The 19,322-nt window shown below is 46.1% G+C and overlaps 1 protein-coding gene across 1 annotated transcript; it reads left to right on the top strand.

The window, feature by feature from the left end:
* Window positions 1-369: 369 nt before the first annotated feature.
* Window positions 370-18,913, top strand: fgf5 (fibroblast growth factor 5). Its single transcript, XM_083783587.1, has 4 exons — window positions 370-711; window positions 2,260-2,374; window positions 9,290-9,393; window positions 18,411-18,913. The coding sequence occupies exons 1-4, from the start codon at window positions 583-585 to the stop codon at window positions 18,810-18,812; spliced, it is 750 nt and encodes a 249-aa protein (XP_083639713.1). The 5' UTR covers window positions 370-582; the 3' UTR covers window positions 18,813-18,913.
* The last annotated feature ends 409 nt before the right edge of the window (window positions 18,914-19,322 follow it).

Raw genomic sequence — 19,322 nt, 5'->3', positions numbered from 1 at the left:
CGTGCGCTCTCGTCTCCTCTCTCCGGGACTAGTAGGCTAGTCCGTTCTGCCCTCGTCTCTCGGATCGATATTAAAGAAATAAACCACGATTGTCGTTTGTTTGATTGTTCAATCATCAGAAAGAAACCGTTAGTTGGACTTGGAAGCGTCCTTTAGAGTCCCGGCCATGCTTCAAGTCAAGGCAGCAGTGAGATCATTGCTGTTATAAATAGCAGGACAGGAGCGACGCGACGATCCTCTCTCTCTCTCTCTCTCTCTCTCTCTCTCTCTTGACTCGAGCGAGCCAACTGCAGCCAACCAACCAGCCATAATATAATATAATGCCCAGGAGCGAAGCTGCTGTTGCTGTTGCGCCGTCTGTCTGCATGCATGCATGCATGGGACCGGAGGACGGTGGACCGCATGCGTGTGCGTGCGTACTGCGTGCGTTCGCCGTTCGTACCAGTGGCGTTTATTCTCGTGCGCACAGAAGCCGACGAGTCGACAGCATGCTATAGAAGGAGTCTGAGAGGAAGAAGAAGTATTGGCCTAAAGTAAAAAGTATATAGGAGCGAATTCTCCCGGAGTCCCGTCTGCGGAAGAATGAATGTTCCTCCTTATTGGTATATCGTCACCGTCGTCGCTCACTGGGTGATCTACGCCGTCGGAGGAGCAGCGGTGGGCCGGCGCAGGGTGGCCGAGAACCGGGAGGCTGCGGGGGACGAAGAGCAGGTGACAGACAGACACTCATACACTATACCTACTGCTGGGAGAAGTGGAGCGATTAGATATTGACATTTTAGCATAAAAGTATATCAATGCCATAGAAATAGTATTGTTATGATGAATTGACAGTTTTTTGTATTGTTGTTGTTCTTGAAATGTTGGCCTAGGCTACTGTAATTCTGCCAACAGTTAATGAATACTTCAATCAATCAATCAATCAATCAATCAACCAATCAATAGTAGTGTAAGGCAAGCCTACAAATAGGCCTACACTGTTACAAGTAAAAAAGGGCCTGTTTTGTAGGCTAGCTTTTCTTTTAATTCGAGTAGACCTACAAAATATTGTAAAAAAAATAAAACGATTAGGCTACAGTAGGATAAAAGTAGCAAAAGCAATTTTACAATTGATTTATTTTTTTGTTTGCGCAAAAATACCGGTAGGCTATATATATATATATATATATATATATATATATATATATATATATATATATATATATGAGACAAAAAAGGGACTCCTGCACATCCAAAAAGACCCGTATAGGAGGTGCAAGTCTAGTTAAGGCATAGACATCAAAAAAGAGAAAAACCTTCCAAGGAAGGGACCGCACACTCCAGGGAACAGAGACGGACAACTTTACTGCAACAACTTATTTATTAGCATGACGCGTTTCGCCGTGAGCTTCGTCAGGTGCTATATATATATATATATATATATAGGCCTATTTCAAAATTCTCAAACATTAAAAAAATTGATGATCTGATTCGATTTTTTTTTAAATTATTATCATGATTTTGTAATCTGCAAAGTAAGCATGCATGTCAAATACTTGTAGGCCTAAGTAAGTAATTAGTCTACTAAAAGTAAACAAAACCCAACCTTCTGCCTCCAGTCCAGGATAGGGTTAGATGGAAAATGGAAAGGAAATGCTCATCAAGCACAGTCAGCATTTTGATTACTATAGCTCTACAGCATGACTTGAGTAAATCTACTTAGTTCCTTTTCCCTTTGGTGTGGCGTGGCGTGGGGTGGCGTTGTGTGGCGTGGCGTTGCGTGGATAAGCTGATCTTCATGAGTAAATGTACTCATAGTTCCTTTCCCCCCTACGTGGTGTGGTGTGGCGTGGGGTGGCGTTGTGTGGGGTGGCGTTGCGTGGATCAGCTGATCTTCATGAGTAAATGTACTCATAGTTACTTTCCCCCGTACGTGGCGTGCAGAGGATCAGCTGATCTTCATGAGTAAATGTACTCATAGTTCCTTTCCCCCCTACGTGGTGTGGTGTGGGGTGGCGTTGCGTGGATCAGCTGATCTTCATGAGTAAATGTACTCATATATAGTTCCTTTCCCCCGTACGTGGCGTGGCGTGGCGTGGGGTGGCGTTGTGTGGGGTGGCGTGGCGTGGATCAGCTGATCTTCATGAGTAAATGTACTCATAGTTCCTTTTCCCCGTACGTGGCGTGGCGTGGGGTGCCGTGGCGTGGATCAGCTGATCTTCATGAGTAAATGTACTCATAGTTCCTTTCCCCCCCTACGTGGTGTGGGGTGGTGTGCAGGGGATCCGCTCCGGCCGCAGAGCCTGCAGGCTGTACTGCAGGGTGGGGATCGGCTTCCACCTCCAGATACACACAGACGGGAGAGTCAACGGCAGCCATGAACCCAACCATCTGAGTGAGTCTGTCTGTCTGTCTGTCTGTCTGTCTGTCTGTCTGTCTGTCTGTGAACCCAACCATCTGAGGTCTGTCTGTCTGTCTGTCTGTCTGTCTGTCTGTCTGTCTGTCTGTCTGTCTGTCTGTCTGTCTGTCTGTCTGTCTACACTACACTAGGGGGTTAACAAACTTGTCCAGTCTACACACACACACACACACACACACACGCACACACACACACACACACACACACACACACACACACACACACACACTCAGTCACTTTTTTAGTACGTAAACAAACACAAAGATTCAGACAATATTGAGCATCACCAAACTTCATACATTTTTGTGTATCTTGTATTAAACAGAAAGAAAAAAAACAAGATATAAAAAACAGTACAAATTTTGTTTGGTGATTATTTTATTATTGTCTGAATAAGCCGTAATAAGCCATAACTGTTTGTTTTGAAGTTCAAAACAAAACAAGTGATAAGAAGGTGGTTTTTGGAGGAGCTGAAAACTTGCAACTAAGGAAAAAGAAAGTTTAAAAGCCTTTATTGAAGAGGCTAGTGTTATGGGCGGGCTGTTTTTCTGTTGTGTTTCTGTTTTTTTTCCTTTTCCCTATATGGTCTGCGGTCTGGCATGGGCATGTGACTGGCTACCTGGGCTGTGACGTGGTATCTACCTCCTGTGGGACTACACACCTCTTCATCAAGCCCAGCTGTTATAAGACCTGGCTCTTCACTCCAGCCCTTGCCAGTTTATTCAGTTACTATCGGTAAAGTCACGGTGCCTCTGAGTTCTACGTTTTTTCCTTGCGATCAAATATTTTTCTAACTCCTCGTCTCCTTGTGCCCCCAGTGTTCTACGCCGCCTGCCTGCCTGCCTGCCGACCAGCTCAACATAGCCCTATACAGCCCCATGCCTATTTTGTTTTTTCCTGTTTTTGTGAATAAATACCTGAGTTTGCCTTCATCTGGTTCTGAGTTCTGCTTTTGGGTCCTATCTTACTAAACCCTAACAGAATAAACTGGCCACTATGGACTCAGCTGACCCAGAACCAGATTTACGGAAAATTCTTGAGAACCAAGGAAGGCTATTGGGACAACACCAACAAGCTTTGCAAGAACTTTCTAACAACAATCAACTCATGATAAATCAGATTGGCCAATTATCCGCTGGCATGAACCTGTTAACTTCTCAACTCAATCCTGCAGAACCAGCTCCGGCTGCTCCGCCCAACCCACAGCAACCTGCTGACAGAGATTCATATGCTCCGGACCCAGAGCCATTCTCCGGTGATGTGGATAAGTGTCGTGGTTTTTTTCTCCAATGCTCCATGGTGTTTATGCAAAGACCACTTACCTTTCCTACGGATCGATCTAAGGTACATTATGTAATGGGGCTATTGAGAGGAAGGGCTTTGGCTTGGGCAGAGGCAGCAAATTCTAATCAACCTTTGACTATGCTCACAATCAATGATTTTGTGTCAAAAATGAAGGGAGTTTTTGATCATCCGGATCACAGTGGTGATGCTGCTAAACGTCTGCTATATATTCATCAAGGTTCCAAGAGTGTGGCAGACTTCTCTGTGGACTTCCGAATCCTAGCTGCTGATGCGGGGTGGTGTGACCAGTCTCTTCGTGGGGTTTTTATTAATGCTCTCAGTGAACAGATGAAGGATGAGCTTGCTTCTCGTGATGATTCCACTGACTTTGAATCCCTTGTTTCTCTTGCCATTAAGCTGGATAACAGGCTGCGTGAGCGACGCAGAGAGAAAGGGAGCCGTCCTCGTCCTCCGCTTTCCTCTCTCCCTTCACCACCTGTTGTGAAATCTCACCCCTCGCGGCAATCAGATGAAGAGGAGCCCATGGAGATGGGTCGAGCCCACTTATCCCCTGATGAACGCTCTCGTCGGTTCCGGGCGGGTGAGTGCCTGTACTGTGGTCAATTAGGTCACCTGCGCGCTGCCTGCCCCACCCGACCAAAAGACCGGGCTCGTCAGTAGAGGTGGGGGTACTGGTGAGCCATGCAGATTGTTCAACCCTATCCAAAACCAGAATGCAGATTCAAGCTACTTTATGTGTTAATCAGGTCCCTTTGCCACTTTTTGCTCTTGTAGACTCGGGTGCAGATGACAGTTTTTTGGATAGTCATTTTGCCGACCAGGCTAAGATCCCTCTTATTCAGTTGGAAAGACCACTTACTGCTAATGCTTTGGATGGGAGATTGTTGGCCCGTGTAACCCATCAAACTGTACCTGTGTCTTTGGTCCTATCTGGCAATCACAGGGAGTTAATTCAGTTCAAGATAATTATCTCTCCTCAAACACCCCTTGTGCTGGGCTCTCCTTGGCTAAGACTACATAACCCTCACATTAACTGGTCTACTGGAAAGATTATTAGCTGGAGTCAGTTTTGTCACTCTTCCTGCCTGCGATCTGCTCTGCCCCCAGCTGAGGTCACTGTTGCCTCTCGTCCTGAAACTGTTGATTTGTCCTCCATTCCTGCTAATTATAATGACCTGGGACAGGTTTTTAGCAAGGATCTGGCTCTCTCTCTACCGCCTCATCGTCCTTATGATTGTGAAATTAATCTGCTCTCTGGTGCCCCTATGCCGTCTAGTAGACTTTACAATCTGTCACGTCCTGAGCGGGAGGCCATGGAAAAATACATTAAAGACTCTTTAGCTGCAGGAATTATTCGCCCATCTTCCTCTCCTGTGGGAGCGGGGTTTTTTTTTGTGGCCAAAAAGGAAGGTACTTTGCGCCCTTGTATTGACTATAGAGGGCTTAATAACATCACAGTGAAAAACAAGTATCCTCTGCCTTTAATGAACTCTGCTTTTGATTTTCTCCATGGAGCAACTGTGTTCACTAAATTGGATCTCAGGAACGCCTATCATCTGGTCAGAATTAAAGAAGGAGATGAGTGGAAGACGGCCTTTAACACGGCATTGGGTCATTTTGAATACCTGGTAATGCCTTTTGGACTCACCAATGCTCCTGGGGTTTTTCAAGCCTTGGTAAACGATGTGTTAAGGGACTTCCTGAATCGTTTTGTGTTTGTGTTTCTTGATGATATTCTTATTTTTTCCAAGAACATGTCTGACCACGCTTCCCATGTCCGCCAGGTTCTCCAAAGGCTGTTGGAGAATAAACTCTACGTGAAAGCCGAGAAGTGCGAGTTCCACGTCGATACGGTCAGTTTTTTGGGCTTCATTGTGGAGAAAGGACAGATGAGAGCGGATCCAGGGAAGGTCAAAGCAGTTGCAGAGTGGCCTACACCCACTACCCGTAAGCTACTTCAACGATTTTTGGGGTTTGCAAATTTTTACCGCCGCTTTGTGAAGAACTATAGCAAAGTCGTGGCGCCTCTTAATAAGCTCACCTCCACACTTGTCCCATTTCGTTGGACCCCAGAAGCAGAGCAGGCTTTTTATGAGCTCAAACATCTGTTCACCACTGCTCCTATTCTAGTTCATCCTGATCCCTCCCTGCAGTTTATTGTGGAGGTCGATGCATCTGATATAGGGGTGGGGGCAGTACTCTCTCAGCGGTCCAGCCAGGATCAGAAGGTGCACCCTTGTGCTTTTTTTTCTCATACCCTTGACTCCTCCGAGCGTAACTATGATGTTGGTAACAAGGAGCTGCTAGCAGTGAAATTGGCATTGGAGGAGTGGAGGCATTGGTTAGAAGGAGCTGAGCACCCATTTATTGTGTGGACTGACCATAAGAACTTGGCCTATATTCAGTCAGCCAAACGTCTAAATTCTCGCCAAGCTCGTTGGGCCTTGTTTTTTGGAAGGTTTGACTTCACCATTACCTATCGTCCTGGGTCTAAGAATGTCAAGCCTGATGCTCTGTCCCGCCAGCACGCTCCTGAGGAGCAGCCTCCCAGTCCAGACACCATCGTCTCCCCTTCCTCAGTGGTGGCAGCTGTTTCCTGGGAGATTGAATCTGCAGTAAGGGAGGCTCAGCGAGCACAGCCGGATCCGGGTAATGGCCCACCTAACCGCCTGTTTGTTCCCGATTCAGCTCGTTCTCAGGTCCTTCAATGGACACACAACTCCAAACTTGCGTGTCATCCGGGAAGGAACCGCACTGTGTCACTCCTCAGGCGTCACTTTTGGTGGCCTTCCATGGAGGCAGATACCCGGGCATTCGTCTCCGCCTGCTCCATTTGTGCCAGGGGGAAGGCTTCTCATCGTCCACCTGCTGGTCTGTTGCATCCATTACCTGTTCCCAGTCGTCCCTGGTCCCATATAGCAGTTGACTTCGTCACTGGGTTGCCCACCTCCCAAGGTAACACTGTCATTCTCACCATTGTTGACCGTTTTTCTAAGGCAGTTCATTTTGTGGCCCTTCCAAATCTCCCTACAGCCTATGAAACTGCTGATCTATTGGTGAACAACGTTTTCCGCCTTCATGGTATTCCATTGGACATTGTTTCAGACAGGGGTCCTCAATTTGTATCTCATGTTTGGAAATCATTCTGTAAAGCATTGGGTGCAACTGTGAGTTTATCGTCTGGTTTCCATCCCCAGTCCAACGGCCAAACGGAGAGGGCTAACCAGGATCTGGAGGCTGCCCTACGGTGTGTTGCGGCTGCCAACCCTGCTTCGTGGAGTACACATCTGGCTTGGGTGGAGTATTCACATAATTCTCTAACCAGTGCTGCCACAGGACTGTCTCCCTTTGAGGCCTCTTTAGGCTATCAGCCACCGTTGTTTCCCTCCCAGGAAGAGGAATTGGCTGTTCCCTCCGTCCAATTGAACCTTCGCAGATGTCGTAGGGTTTGGAAAGATGCACGCGCTGCTCTACTACGCTCTGCTGAGAACAATCGTCGGGTCGCTGACCTCCATCGGGTAGAGGCTCCCAAATACAAACCAGGTCAGAGTGTTTGGCTTTCTTCCAAGGATGTCCCACTCAGAGTAGAATCTAAGAAATTGGCCCCACGCTATATTGGGCCTTTTGTGGTGGAACGTGTCATCAATCCATCTGCTGTCAGATTGAAGCTGCCAAGCTCTATGAGGATTCATCCTACTTTTCATGTGTCTCAACTTAAACCAGTATCCTCCAGTCCTCTCTGCCCTCCTTCCAAGCCCCCTCCGCCCGCCCGGATCATAGATGACCACCCTGCATATACTGTCCAGCGGCTGTTGGATGTTCGTCGCCGTGGCCGGGGTTATCAATATCTGATAGACTGGGAAGGATACGGTCCGGAGGAGAGGTCCTGGGTTCGTCGGTCCTTCATCCTGGACCCTCAGCTGGTCAGAGACTTTCACCTAGCCCATCCTGAGAAGCCTGGTGGGTCGCCAGGAGGCTCCCGTTGAGGGGGGGTGCTGTTATGGGCGGGCTGTTTTTCTGTTGTGTTTCTGTTTTTTTTCCTTTTCCCTATATGGTCTGCGGTCTGGCATGGGCATGTGACTGGCTACCTGGGCTGTGACGTGGTATCTACCTCCTGTGGGACTACACACCTCTTCATCAAGCCCAGCTGTTATAAGACCTGGCTCTTCACTCCAGCCCTTGCCAGTTTATTCAGTTACTATCGGTAAAGTCACGGTGCCTCTGAGTTCTACGTTTTTTCCTTGCGATCAAATATTTTTCTAACTCCTCGTCTCCTTGTGCCCCCAGTGTTCTACGCCGCCTGCCTGCCTGCCTGCCGACCAGCTCAACATAGCCCTATACAGCCCCATGCCTATTTTGTTTTTTCCTGTTTTTGTGAATAAATACCTGAGTTTGCCTTCATCTGGTTCTGAGTTCTGCTTTTGGGTCCTATCTTACTAAACCCTAACAGCTAGTTCATAATACCAGTTAAAAACTGCATTTCTTTTTTTAAAGAAATGCCGTATACTTGAGTACATGTACTTGGTTTCTTTCTACAGCACTGTAAATAGAGTGTAGCGGGCCGGCCTGCCGGCGGGCCACCTGGTTGACGTGCCTCTCGTTTGTGTGGCTTAGAGGATGTTAGCAGGTACACTATTTGTGGAAGTGTGACAGGTGCAGTGGAATGGGAACGAGGATGTTTTGGATCGGTCTGTCGCGTGTGTGTGTGTGTGTGTGTGTGTGTGTGTGTGTGTGTGTGTGTGTGTGTGTGTGTGTGTGTGTGTGTGTGTGTGTGTGTGTGTGTGTGTGTGTGTGTGTGTGTGTGTGTGTGTGTGTGTGTGTGTGTGTGTGCGTGCGTCTATTCTATGAAATTCCCTCTTAGGGCACGTACTGTATATACAGTATAGCTCAGTGGTTACGGGTCCATTTGGTTTCATTTTACGCTCCCATTGGCCGTATAGGGCTAGTCTCCCATTGGCTTAGACTAGAGGCCAGCCAATCACTACATCGCTACTAGTACTCAGGGCTCACATTGATCAGCTCTGCAAGCTGATAAAAAAAATACTTTCTCTGTTTCCCATTTTGGGATGGAACCCCTTTTGGTGTTTCAAGCATTATGTTTTACTTTATGTTACATTATCTTTCTCCTTTATGATGAATTCCTGTTCTGTTATTTGGCTATATAGAAGTGTCTATTTGTAAGTCTCTAAATGTTTTGATGAATTGAACAAGGTGGACCCTCTTGTAAACAAGTGTAATGCTTTATTGGGTCGTCCACTCACAGTTAACAGTCTTTGTATTGAGCTGTGCTTGAAATGTACTGTAATTCTGCAAACTGTTAATAAATATTTCAATCAATCAATCAATCAAAAAGCTATTGAAAAATAGTAGATCTACAAGCTCATAGTGCCGCGCTATGAGCTTGTAGATTTTTTTTTTAATCGTGAAAATGTGTCGCAAATCTGTGAATATATATATATATAATATATTCTTTCAGAGAGAACCTTTTTAACTCAAATCTTTGCTGGAAGGTCCCTCTGGAACAACATATTTTCAGATGGGGGTCGGCTGCCATGACATGAAGCACTGCTTTCCTGCCCCATGCAGGTGTCCTGGAGCTGTTCGCCGTGTCCCAGGGAGTCATCGGAGTCAGAGGCGTCCACAGCAACAGATTCCTGGCCATGAACAAGAGAGGCAGGCTCCACGCCACCGTGAGTGTTCCTCCTCGCGCACTGTTGATTCCGTTGACTATTTATTTACTCATCTGGCACATTTCTATACACATTATTAGAAAATATTAGAAAGATATTCTGGAACGGTTTGGAAAGATGTCAATAATGACATGCCCAAAATACTAGGCATGCCAGGGTTAAAGTGATTACATGGGATGATCTCAAATATGTCCGCCTCAGCAGCCTGGCTGTAGTAAACTGGCCGGCCAGCCAGCCAGCCAGCCAGCCAGCCACTCAGCCAGCCAGCCAGCCAGTCAGTCAGTCAGTCAGTCAGTCAGTCAGTCAGCCAGCCACTCAGCCAGCCAGCTAGTCAGCCACTCAGCCAGCCAGTCAGCCAGCCAGCTAGTCAGCCACTCAGCCAGTCAGCCAGCCAGCCAGCCAGCCAGCCATTGCAAAGTCATCTGTGGGGGACCTTGGCAGGCGTGTAGATAGAAGTGGTTCTCTATTAGCACGTGTTAATGGAAGAGCAGATTAGACCCTAGTCTAGTCTGTCTGGGATGGGCTGGGCTGGCATACACAGACCACTGGGCTGGGTTAATACACTTTCACCAGATGTTCCTGTTGATCTTGATCTTGACCTTGACCTTGGCTTGATCAAACCTGAATAATGTGGCTAAGTAGCACGGCTCCCCACTGTGAGTGAGTTTCTTGTGAGTGAGCGGTGGCGGTGGCTCAGGGGTAGAGTGGCCGGATGGTAACCGCAAGGTTGCCAGTTCGAACCCGGGCTCCCCCAGAGTTAGTGTCGAAGTGTCCTTGAGCAAGACTCTGAACCCCTAATTGATCCTGATGTGCTGGTTGGTGCCTTGCATGGTTTCGGCGGTGTGTGTGTGAATGGGTGAATGTAATGCACAATCTATATGTAAAGCGCATTGGATAAAGGCGCTATATGGTGGTAAGCCCTGTTTCGGTGGAAAATAGCCAATCTGAAAGCTCAATGCAATTCAATTTCATAGTTAATAACGTTCTGAAACAAGTTTCAAAATATGGAGCAGAGACGTGCGTGGCATTTATTGCGACGATGCAGTGTTCATTTTGTTGACTAAGACTAAAGACTAAGTCGACTAAGAAGACTAAATAGGGGTGTGTTATTCAAAAGACTAAATCAAAGTATTGTGGAAAAAGTTAACACTGCGACGAGGGTAAAGACAGAAAAACACAGCTCACAACAGGCCACATGTCAAAAATAAGAAGAAAGTCTAAATGTTTTTGAAACATTTCCAAAGTTTCTACAAAATCTTGGAAACATAAAAAAAAGAACTGTGAAGTGAGGGTGAGGTCATATTTGGCGGACATTTGACCTAATTTCTCCTTTCACTGTCAATGTCAATGTCAAATATGAGACGTGTGGGGACAAAAGCTGTACATAGGAGCGGCTATAGCGCCCCTCAAAAAGTGAAATCTACACAGACAGTCCTCTCCTCCTCCCCTCTACTATGCCGTACTGTCAGAAACCACAGCCTGTGTCAGCTCAAAGGCCAAAACAATGACGTCAGTTCATCTGTTGTGTCTAGCTCCGCAGACTCTGCGGGCCTCTCCCCTGAGTCCCAGAAATCAGGGGGGAGAGAGAGAGAGAGAGACAAAGATAACGTTGATGCCCTCAGAACAGAACAGAGCAGAACTATCCATGAGTGTGGCTTCTGGTATACGCAGGGACGACACAGCATTATCAGCTATTATTTCAGTATTATGCAGCCGATGTAAACACTCCCCCCCCCCCCCACCCCCCCTAAAAATAGCAGATCTACAAGCTCCCCCCCCCCCCCCCCCCAAAAGAAAACAATAATCTGACACCATTGTTGGGGCTCTGGTGAGCTGGGAATGTGAAAAAAACAAGGACAGAATGCGAGGACGAGTGCCATGCAGTCAGAACTACGGCGGACACGGGCAGCAATTAGGCCAGCTGTGGCGCTTCCATCGGCGCAGAATTAGGTGGGATTGACCTCGGCGAGCCGTCTACGGTTGCAACACACAGGCTCGTGGGGACGGGGGGGCGGGGGGGACAGGGGTCAGAAAAATAACAAGCCAGTGCCGCGGTCGCCCTGCAGACAAGCCCGGGGAGGGGGGGGGGGGGGGGGGCCTCACGGCACGGCACGGCCGAGTGTCCGGTGACACACTGTCTTCATCTCCTTGCGCCGTCTGTCATATTTAATATTTAGATGTTTTCACAGTGGCAATTTATTGCCCCAAATAATGGGGCGAGGAGACAGATGCACATTACGACCGTGACCTACCCCAGCAAGCCATTGCAAACTTAATCTGTTGAGGGGGGTGTGTGTGTGTGTGTGTGGGGGGGGGCGTCACTTGGATTTATTGAACAAACAGCGAGTGAATGCTGCGGGGGAGTGGGCTGGGGGGGGAGGGTATGGGGGGAGGTAGGGGGGGTGGGGTGTTCAAACAAAATGAGACGCCAGGAGAGAATGCTGGGAGGCCCAAAGACAATGGAGATGAAAACTGGAAATGTGCATAATTATGTTAATACAGGTATATGTTTTTGTTTTGTTTTGTTTTTTCTTTGACATTATTATTTCATTGGTTCAATGTTTAAAAAAATAATACAATAAAATAAAAAGCGCGGACAGGCCATTTCCAAAATAGCATAAATAGACGTCGCATCTTGACACATTGTGAGCTTGGAGATATGTTATTAATCATTATTTATTTTGACATGCAACAAAGTATAAAACGGGGCATACAATACAATACCAAAAACAGATGAAATATGGAGGTTTCTGACCATGAAGACCAACAACGATATTAGCAAAGCTCTCTCCTGAAATGAATGGACCTGTTTTTAGTTGGCCTGTGGAGTCATTTGTTGAATAAATATTTGGGATATTTTAGTTTCCGATCCGATCCCAATACCACAATGTCTGTGTTAGCCAATACCAATACCGATACCAGAGAATAATATATATAATAATAAAAAGAGAAAAAATATCTTATTTTGAAGTCCACCGACCGGGAACAGTGTTTATAGATATCTAGCTATAAATCTCATGTTGTGTTTATAGCAGACTCCTCACTCAAATATGCCCTTTGGGCAACTAGAAAGCAAACTCCACATGCCCCAACATTTTATTTACCTGCCATAGTGTCAACCCCTGTGTCGGATCAGTGGTTAGACTGGCATATTTGTCGATACCGATAATACCCGATATGACCAAATAAGGGCCGATACCGATACAGTATCGGGACATCTGTAAGAAATATCAAACGTTTGTCATTTTGCTCACGCTGTGCTGTCACAGCTTGCGACTGACCAATTATTGTCTGTGGGTTCTATATGATATCCATGTCTTCCGCGTGGTGTCATTTTTCGTCATCCGCAGGCGACACCCGGCACTTTTGCGTCATTGAGGGGCGGACTGTTTCCGGAGGCCGACTGACAGTGTTCATGTTGTCAACTAAAACTATCAAAGCGGAATACCTGATGACGAACCTGATTAATTAATTAATACCTGATGAATCAAGGCCTCTGCAGGGCGAAACGAGTTGGTCACCTGCGTTTTGTTCATTCTCATCGTAATCCCTGATTTTACACTTGGTTGCCCTCTGAAAATAGCCGATCTACAAGGTCACAACGTGTCGCACTGCGACACGTTGTGAGCTTGTAGATCGACTATTGTATTGTATTTTAGAGCTTGTAGATCAATTATTTAATTTTATTTATTTATTTTCACAATCATTTTTATCCCACGATTGTGCAACCCATTTTTCACCCAGTGTCAATTATTGAATGTAATCCTGGGCGCTACACTTCCGTCTGTCTGCTGCCCCCCCAACCTGGGGGGGGGGGGGGGCAGCAGACAGACCTCATGTTTCCTCCTATGCATGAGGAGTCCAAGCTGCTTCTTTTCACCTGACGGGGGAGAGTTTCCCCGGCCGGACGTAGCACGTGGAAGGAACACGTTATTCTGACTAGTTCCTTTCCCCTCCATAAGGTGCCTCGGCTGGCCAGGGGGAGGTAGTTTAGAGACCAGGATTACTGCATGTTTTTTGTGAGGGTACCTACCCTAGGGGACACGGGGAGAACATGTGAGGGTACCTACCCTAGGGGACACGGGGAAAACATGTGAAGGTACCTACCCTAGGGGACACGGGGAGAACATGTGAGGGTACCTACCCTAGGGGACACATGGAGAACATGCAAACTCCAGACAGAAAGGCCCTTTCGCCAACCCCGCCTCAGGTATGGGCACTGATGAAGCGGAGGAGAGAGCATGCCCCCAGCACCCACAGCGTCCCCAGCGGGAATCGAACCCAGGACGTTCTAGCTGTGAGGCGACAGCACTACCGACTGTGCCACCGTGCCCCCATATTTTATTGGTTTGATAACGATTCAATTTTAAATACGTCACAAGGCGCCGCGCGCCGTTCACTACGTTTGCGAAGGCCTTGTGAGCTTGTAGATCTGCAATTTCCCCGCTATTTCGTTGCTTTGGGGCTTAACCCTGAGGATCATGGGAACGTTTGGTTTTAAAGAGTGTGACCAATCCGGCGGAGGTGGCAGGTGGTTCAACAGATGTGATTCCGCCCACGCAGAATGTGTGGAATCCACTTTGTTCCCGTCGAACTCTGCCCAAACGCAGCAGGAAGCCCTGCACGTCTGCACTTTATAGTGCACATGCCTTTGTTTATACAAGAATCTCTCACACGGCTTAGGAAGATTAATAAAAAATAACAATAAAAACCTATAGCGCTGCTTCCTCACCTAACTGCTTCACGGTTTGAGCTCGGTGTCAAGGGTCAGGATTAAAGTTAACATCAGGGAAATGGCTCATTTTGTGTGTGTGTGTGCGACTGTGTGTGCGTGCGTATATGCAGTACAGAAGCTTGGTCAAATGCTGTACTAAAACATTGCACACCAACCCATAGCCACCTGTCACAGACACTGAGGACCCAGTGGTGAAAAGTAATCGCTTGTTGTAGTGTTCAAAACTATTCCAAAGCATCACACAATCGCATAATGCATATACTTTTACATTTGATATTGAACGTATAATTGAACGGCAAAACGTGTGTACTTTTACTCAAGTAACGTTTTGAACGCAGGACTTTAGCTTGTATACCAGAGACTTTCTACATTGCTACATCATTGCTATACTTTTTCTTCTGAGTACTGCTTCCACCACTGCTGCTAACCAAGGAGTCCCGTTTTTTATTTCTAATCACTTGTCAAAACAGCCAAAAGGCACAAAACAACAGCCAAAAGGCCAAAAAACACACGCGGTGGGATTTAGGAATAACCTCAACGTTTTGCACTCTTCCTCTGCGGCCGCGGCGCCTTGACTTGTGACTGACACGTTGTTTACCGGAACTTAATGGCATCATTTTCTGCTATGCTGCACTCGTCAGCAAAGCAGAACCGCTTTGTTTTCTCAGAGCGGCAAGAGAAAGGTTATACAACGTCTCTATGGTCGGGGCGGAGAACCTCATATGTTCAAAACTGTAAAGGATTAACCCATTTAGGCCTGAGAAAAGATTCTATAAATGTCTTCTGAATCCCGACAGTTTTCTGAAAAACTATTTCAGTCGTTCTATCGACCCCCGAAATTATATGTAATTGGCCGCCGACCCCCATCTGAGAATATGCTGTTCCATGGACCCCCCCCCAGAAGCAAAGATTTGAGTTAAAAACGTTCACTCTGAAAGAATATACATTCAAAGATTTGCGCCACATTTTCGCGATTGTTCAAAAAAAGCAGACCTACAAGGTCGTGAGCTTGTAGATCTGCTATTTTTCAATAGCTAAAGCATAACATAATGCTAGAAACACCAAAAGAGGTTCCCATACTGAATCGATTAAACAAATAAAATAAAACGCGTCGCTACACGCAGCGTTTCTAGCTTATGTGGATCTTTCACTTTTGATACTTTTGATACGCTGTGGTATGAAAAAGTACGGCGTTAATTTACGGGGGTGAAAAAAACTAACTCAAAAAGTTGAAATATGGAGATACGAGTTTTCTTCCCGACAGCATCAACAGCAATAAGGTCTTATGGCCCGGGAACAGACAGTCATTCCACGGTACACACACATTATAGTTTCCCACCAGGAGTATTTTTAGCAGCTAAACAACAGGGAACATTCAACAAATATCTGAATTTCAAAGGATGACATTGAGTTATGGGTTTTGCGCGGCGCATGTACTGTATATGTACTGTATGCTGCATCGGTGCAGCAGGCCGACATGGTTACGGACAGTACGGCCGACGTTTACGAGACCTTGGAATATGCACCGAAAGTAGAACGCTCTTAAAGCTGGGCTCCGTAAACCTTTCTGTCCTATAGAGGGTATGCGCGTGACATCATCATCATACTCGGAAGTTATGCGGGAATGCATACTGAGTGGCAAAAAACTACTTTCTGGCCTTGACAGCCCCGTACATACATGCACACAGAAAAGTCTTATTTGATTGCATTAAATGACTTTAAACAACGTTAAATTCACTTTGTCACTCGATCTGCCATTCACTTTACGCATGCGCATACCCACTATACCTGGAATTCGGAAGCCAGGTCTCCCTCGCAACAGACCCAGCGTTCTACCTACCGCTCAGACAAGAGGCGATCCCACTCTAAATACAATTTATAACTCAGGCATTTGGCAGTAATCTAGAGTGATTTACAGTAAGCACGGTATAAACGTAAGATTTACAGTAAGCAAGGTAAATGTAAACGCATGCAACATCAAATGCAGAGAGACAGTGTATTGCCTCAGTAATCTAGGATCATTAAAGGACAACTTTAGTTTTTTTCAACCAAGGCTCATGTTTTAGGTTGTTATTAGAGAAAGTATAAGATGAGTGTTAATTTTTCTTCATTTTCTGCTTTCTTTTGTTTTAGGGATTTTAGCAGTTTTTGACAGGGGGGGTGGGGGCATTCGAACAAGGGGCTAAATATGTATTTTCTTTTTCTTTTCTTTTTTAAATTAACATTTTATAGCGATTTATTTTTTTATTATTTACTATAGTCCTACTAGACCCCAAGAAATTACATCTGGCCACAAAAGATCACGGGATCTACTGAATGTGTCAAACTGCATATTGAGCCTATGACACACAGTGTGGCTTCCGCCCAGTAGGCCTCCTTCACATTCAGTAGATCCTGTGATCTTCTGTGGCCAGATGTAATTTCCTGGGGTCTATTAGGACTATAGTAAATAATAAAAAAATAAATCACCAAAATATTTTGTAAAAATATATATATTTAGCCCCATGCTCGAATGCCCCCCCCCCCCCCCCGTCAAAAACAAAAAGAAACGAACGAAAGAAAGAAAGCAGCAAATGAAAAATAATGTACACTCATCTTTTACTTTCTTTAATAACAACCTAAAACATGAACCTTGGTTGAAAAAACTAAAGTTGTCCTTTAAACCAATAATCTAAACGGTACAGTTTAACAAATACATCTACAAAGTATATTTTGTGATCTTTGTAGAAGTGGCCTCAGGTTAAGTTGGAGTGAGGCCAGGAGACCAAACATCTTACAATTTACAGGTTAGTCATTTAGCAGACGCTCTTAACAGTTAACGTAATCCAGAGTGATTTACAGTAAGCAAGAACAAAAACATGGTAATACATCAAATACATAAAACTAGTCCTCATGAATAAGCTAAGAACCTAACAGTGGAATATCTATAGAATGAAGCTATGCGTATACACTATAGAGTGCTATGTCTACATAAAATGCTATCCAAGTTACATAAGTTGGGCCTATGCATACGCCTGTATAAGGTCGTCGAGGCTATAGGGCTAAGATGGAGTCTGAAGAGGTGGGTTTTCAGACTACGGCGGAACATTTGATTTGAGTCTGCAGTTCTGATTGCAGAGGTCGGCTGTGCCTCATGGCGGGTCAAGGGATATCAATTTCTCCCAATAAGCAAAGAGTACCCAATATCAACACAACGATATGTATGCACCCACTGGAGCAGAGATTGTGGTCGTCGAATGAATGACACATCGATAAAATATAGACATGCATGTGTTTCGACTTCCAACTTCATTGTCGCGTCACAAGTTCAGAGGTTTAAAACCCATTTAGGCCTGAGGACGATTCTACAAATGCCTTCTAAATCCTGAAAGTTTTATGAAAAACCCTGTTTCTATGTCAGTCATTCCTCAAACATTCTCATTCTCAAGGACCCCCAAATATATATGTAATTGGCCGCCGATCCCAATCTGAAAATATGTTGTTCCAGGGACCTTCCAGAAGCAAAGATTTGAGTTAAAAATGTTCGCTCTGAAAGTATATTCAAAGGTTTGCTTCACATTTGCACGATTTTACGAAAATAGCAGACCTACAAGCTCATAGCGCGGCACTCTGTGCCACGCTATGAGCTTGTAGATCTGCTATTTTTCAATAGCTAAAGTATAACATAATGCTTATATCACACAAGTTTGTGCATGAATGCATGTCGGGGCCATACGTACTGTAGGTCGGGGCGTTCCTCGTGTTTGTGTGTGTGCGTGTGCGTGTGCACATGCGCGTGCGTGTGCGCATATACTGTAGAGCCGCGCCATTGCACTGGATTCACACGCAACTCACTGTCACCAGTGCAGATACCTCCATGATGCAGTGCTGCGGCCGGTGCAGAGGAGAACATAGAGGCCATTTATTTATGTTTCTATGCCATGAAGGTAATTATCTAACCCTGTGGTCCACAGGACAAAACACAGGCTTACGTTACATGCTACACTGAACTGAAAAATCCTGTTTCTTCCACGCGCTACGTCCGGCCGGGTAAACATGCATATAAGGAAGCATGAGGTCAGTCCGCCCCCCCCCCCCCCCCCAGTGTAGCGCCCAGGATTACATTAGATAATTGACACTGGGTGAAAAAATGGATTACAAAATTCATGGGATAAAAAGTGTAAAAATATATATATATATCTGTGACACTAAACAGGGAGACGGAAGATGCTTGGGATTCGAGTGTTTTGTTATATATTTTCTTTTAACATACAACATTTCTCCCCTTTTGGTTTATGTCCAGGAGTGGTTCACGGACGACTGCAAGTTCCGCGAGCGCTTCCAGGAGAACAGCTACAACACGTACGCCTCGGCACTCCACATGAACCACCGGACGGGCCGCCAGTGGTTCGTGGCGCTCAACAAGCGCGGCAAGGCCAAGATGGGCTCCAGCCCGCGGGTCAAGTCCCAGCACGTCTCCACGCACTTCCTCCCCCGGGCGGGCGTGCGCGAGCAGAGCCCGCAGCGCGGCTTCACCGTGGCGGACAGCCGGGGCGCCACCAGGGACAGGCGGAAAAACCCGCCGGCGGCACCGAAACCAACGAACCCGGCGGCCAAACCTGGCGTCTCAACGGTCAACATCCAGGGCGGCGCGGGGTCGCGGCGTGCCGAGTTCAAGTATTGGCCCAAATATCGATTTGGATAGAGCAGTTACTCTCAACCTTAATGATATCGAGGTTTGATATGCGTTAGGCCATGGACCCGGTTTTTATTTTCTTTTTATTTTAATCTCTGGGACCCCATGCAGTCTTATGCTGAAAGTGATCTTCTGTGAGAGTGTACGAATGGAAGCAACTCTCCGAGTCACAGACGTGTAGCTCCTCCATGGGGACCGTGGATCCCACATTTTGAACTGGTACGGGGACGCGATATCTATGGACAGGATACGTGATTTATCTGAGAGATCGGACTGATACGTGGACTCTTTGTAATCGTCACAAGCATTCCAGTTACGTGGTTTGACAAGCTGTGTGCTGAAGAATAAACCCCAAAAGGGGCTTTCAGATGGAAGTTGAAAGTGTTCAACATTCAATATTCTATATATTTAGTTTTTTTTTTTTTTCAGAATCGAGACCCAAACATAAAAAATTTAAAGAAGACACAGATGTAGGCTACATATACAGTACATAATATTAGAGTACAGACAGGGTGAGTT

Source organism: Protomyctophum parallelum, assembly GCF_964188405.1.
Source record: "Protomyctophum parallelum genome assembly, chromosome: 15".
NCBI classification, from domain to species: Eukaryota; Metazoa; Chordata; class Actinopteri; order Myctophiformes; family Myctophidae; genus Protomyctophum; species Protomyctophum parallelum.
The sequence above is the reverse complement of the archived record's forward strand: the minus strand, read 5'-3'. Positions and strand labels throughout refer to the sequence as shown.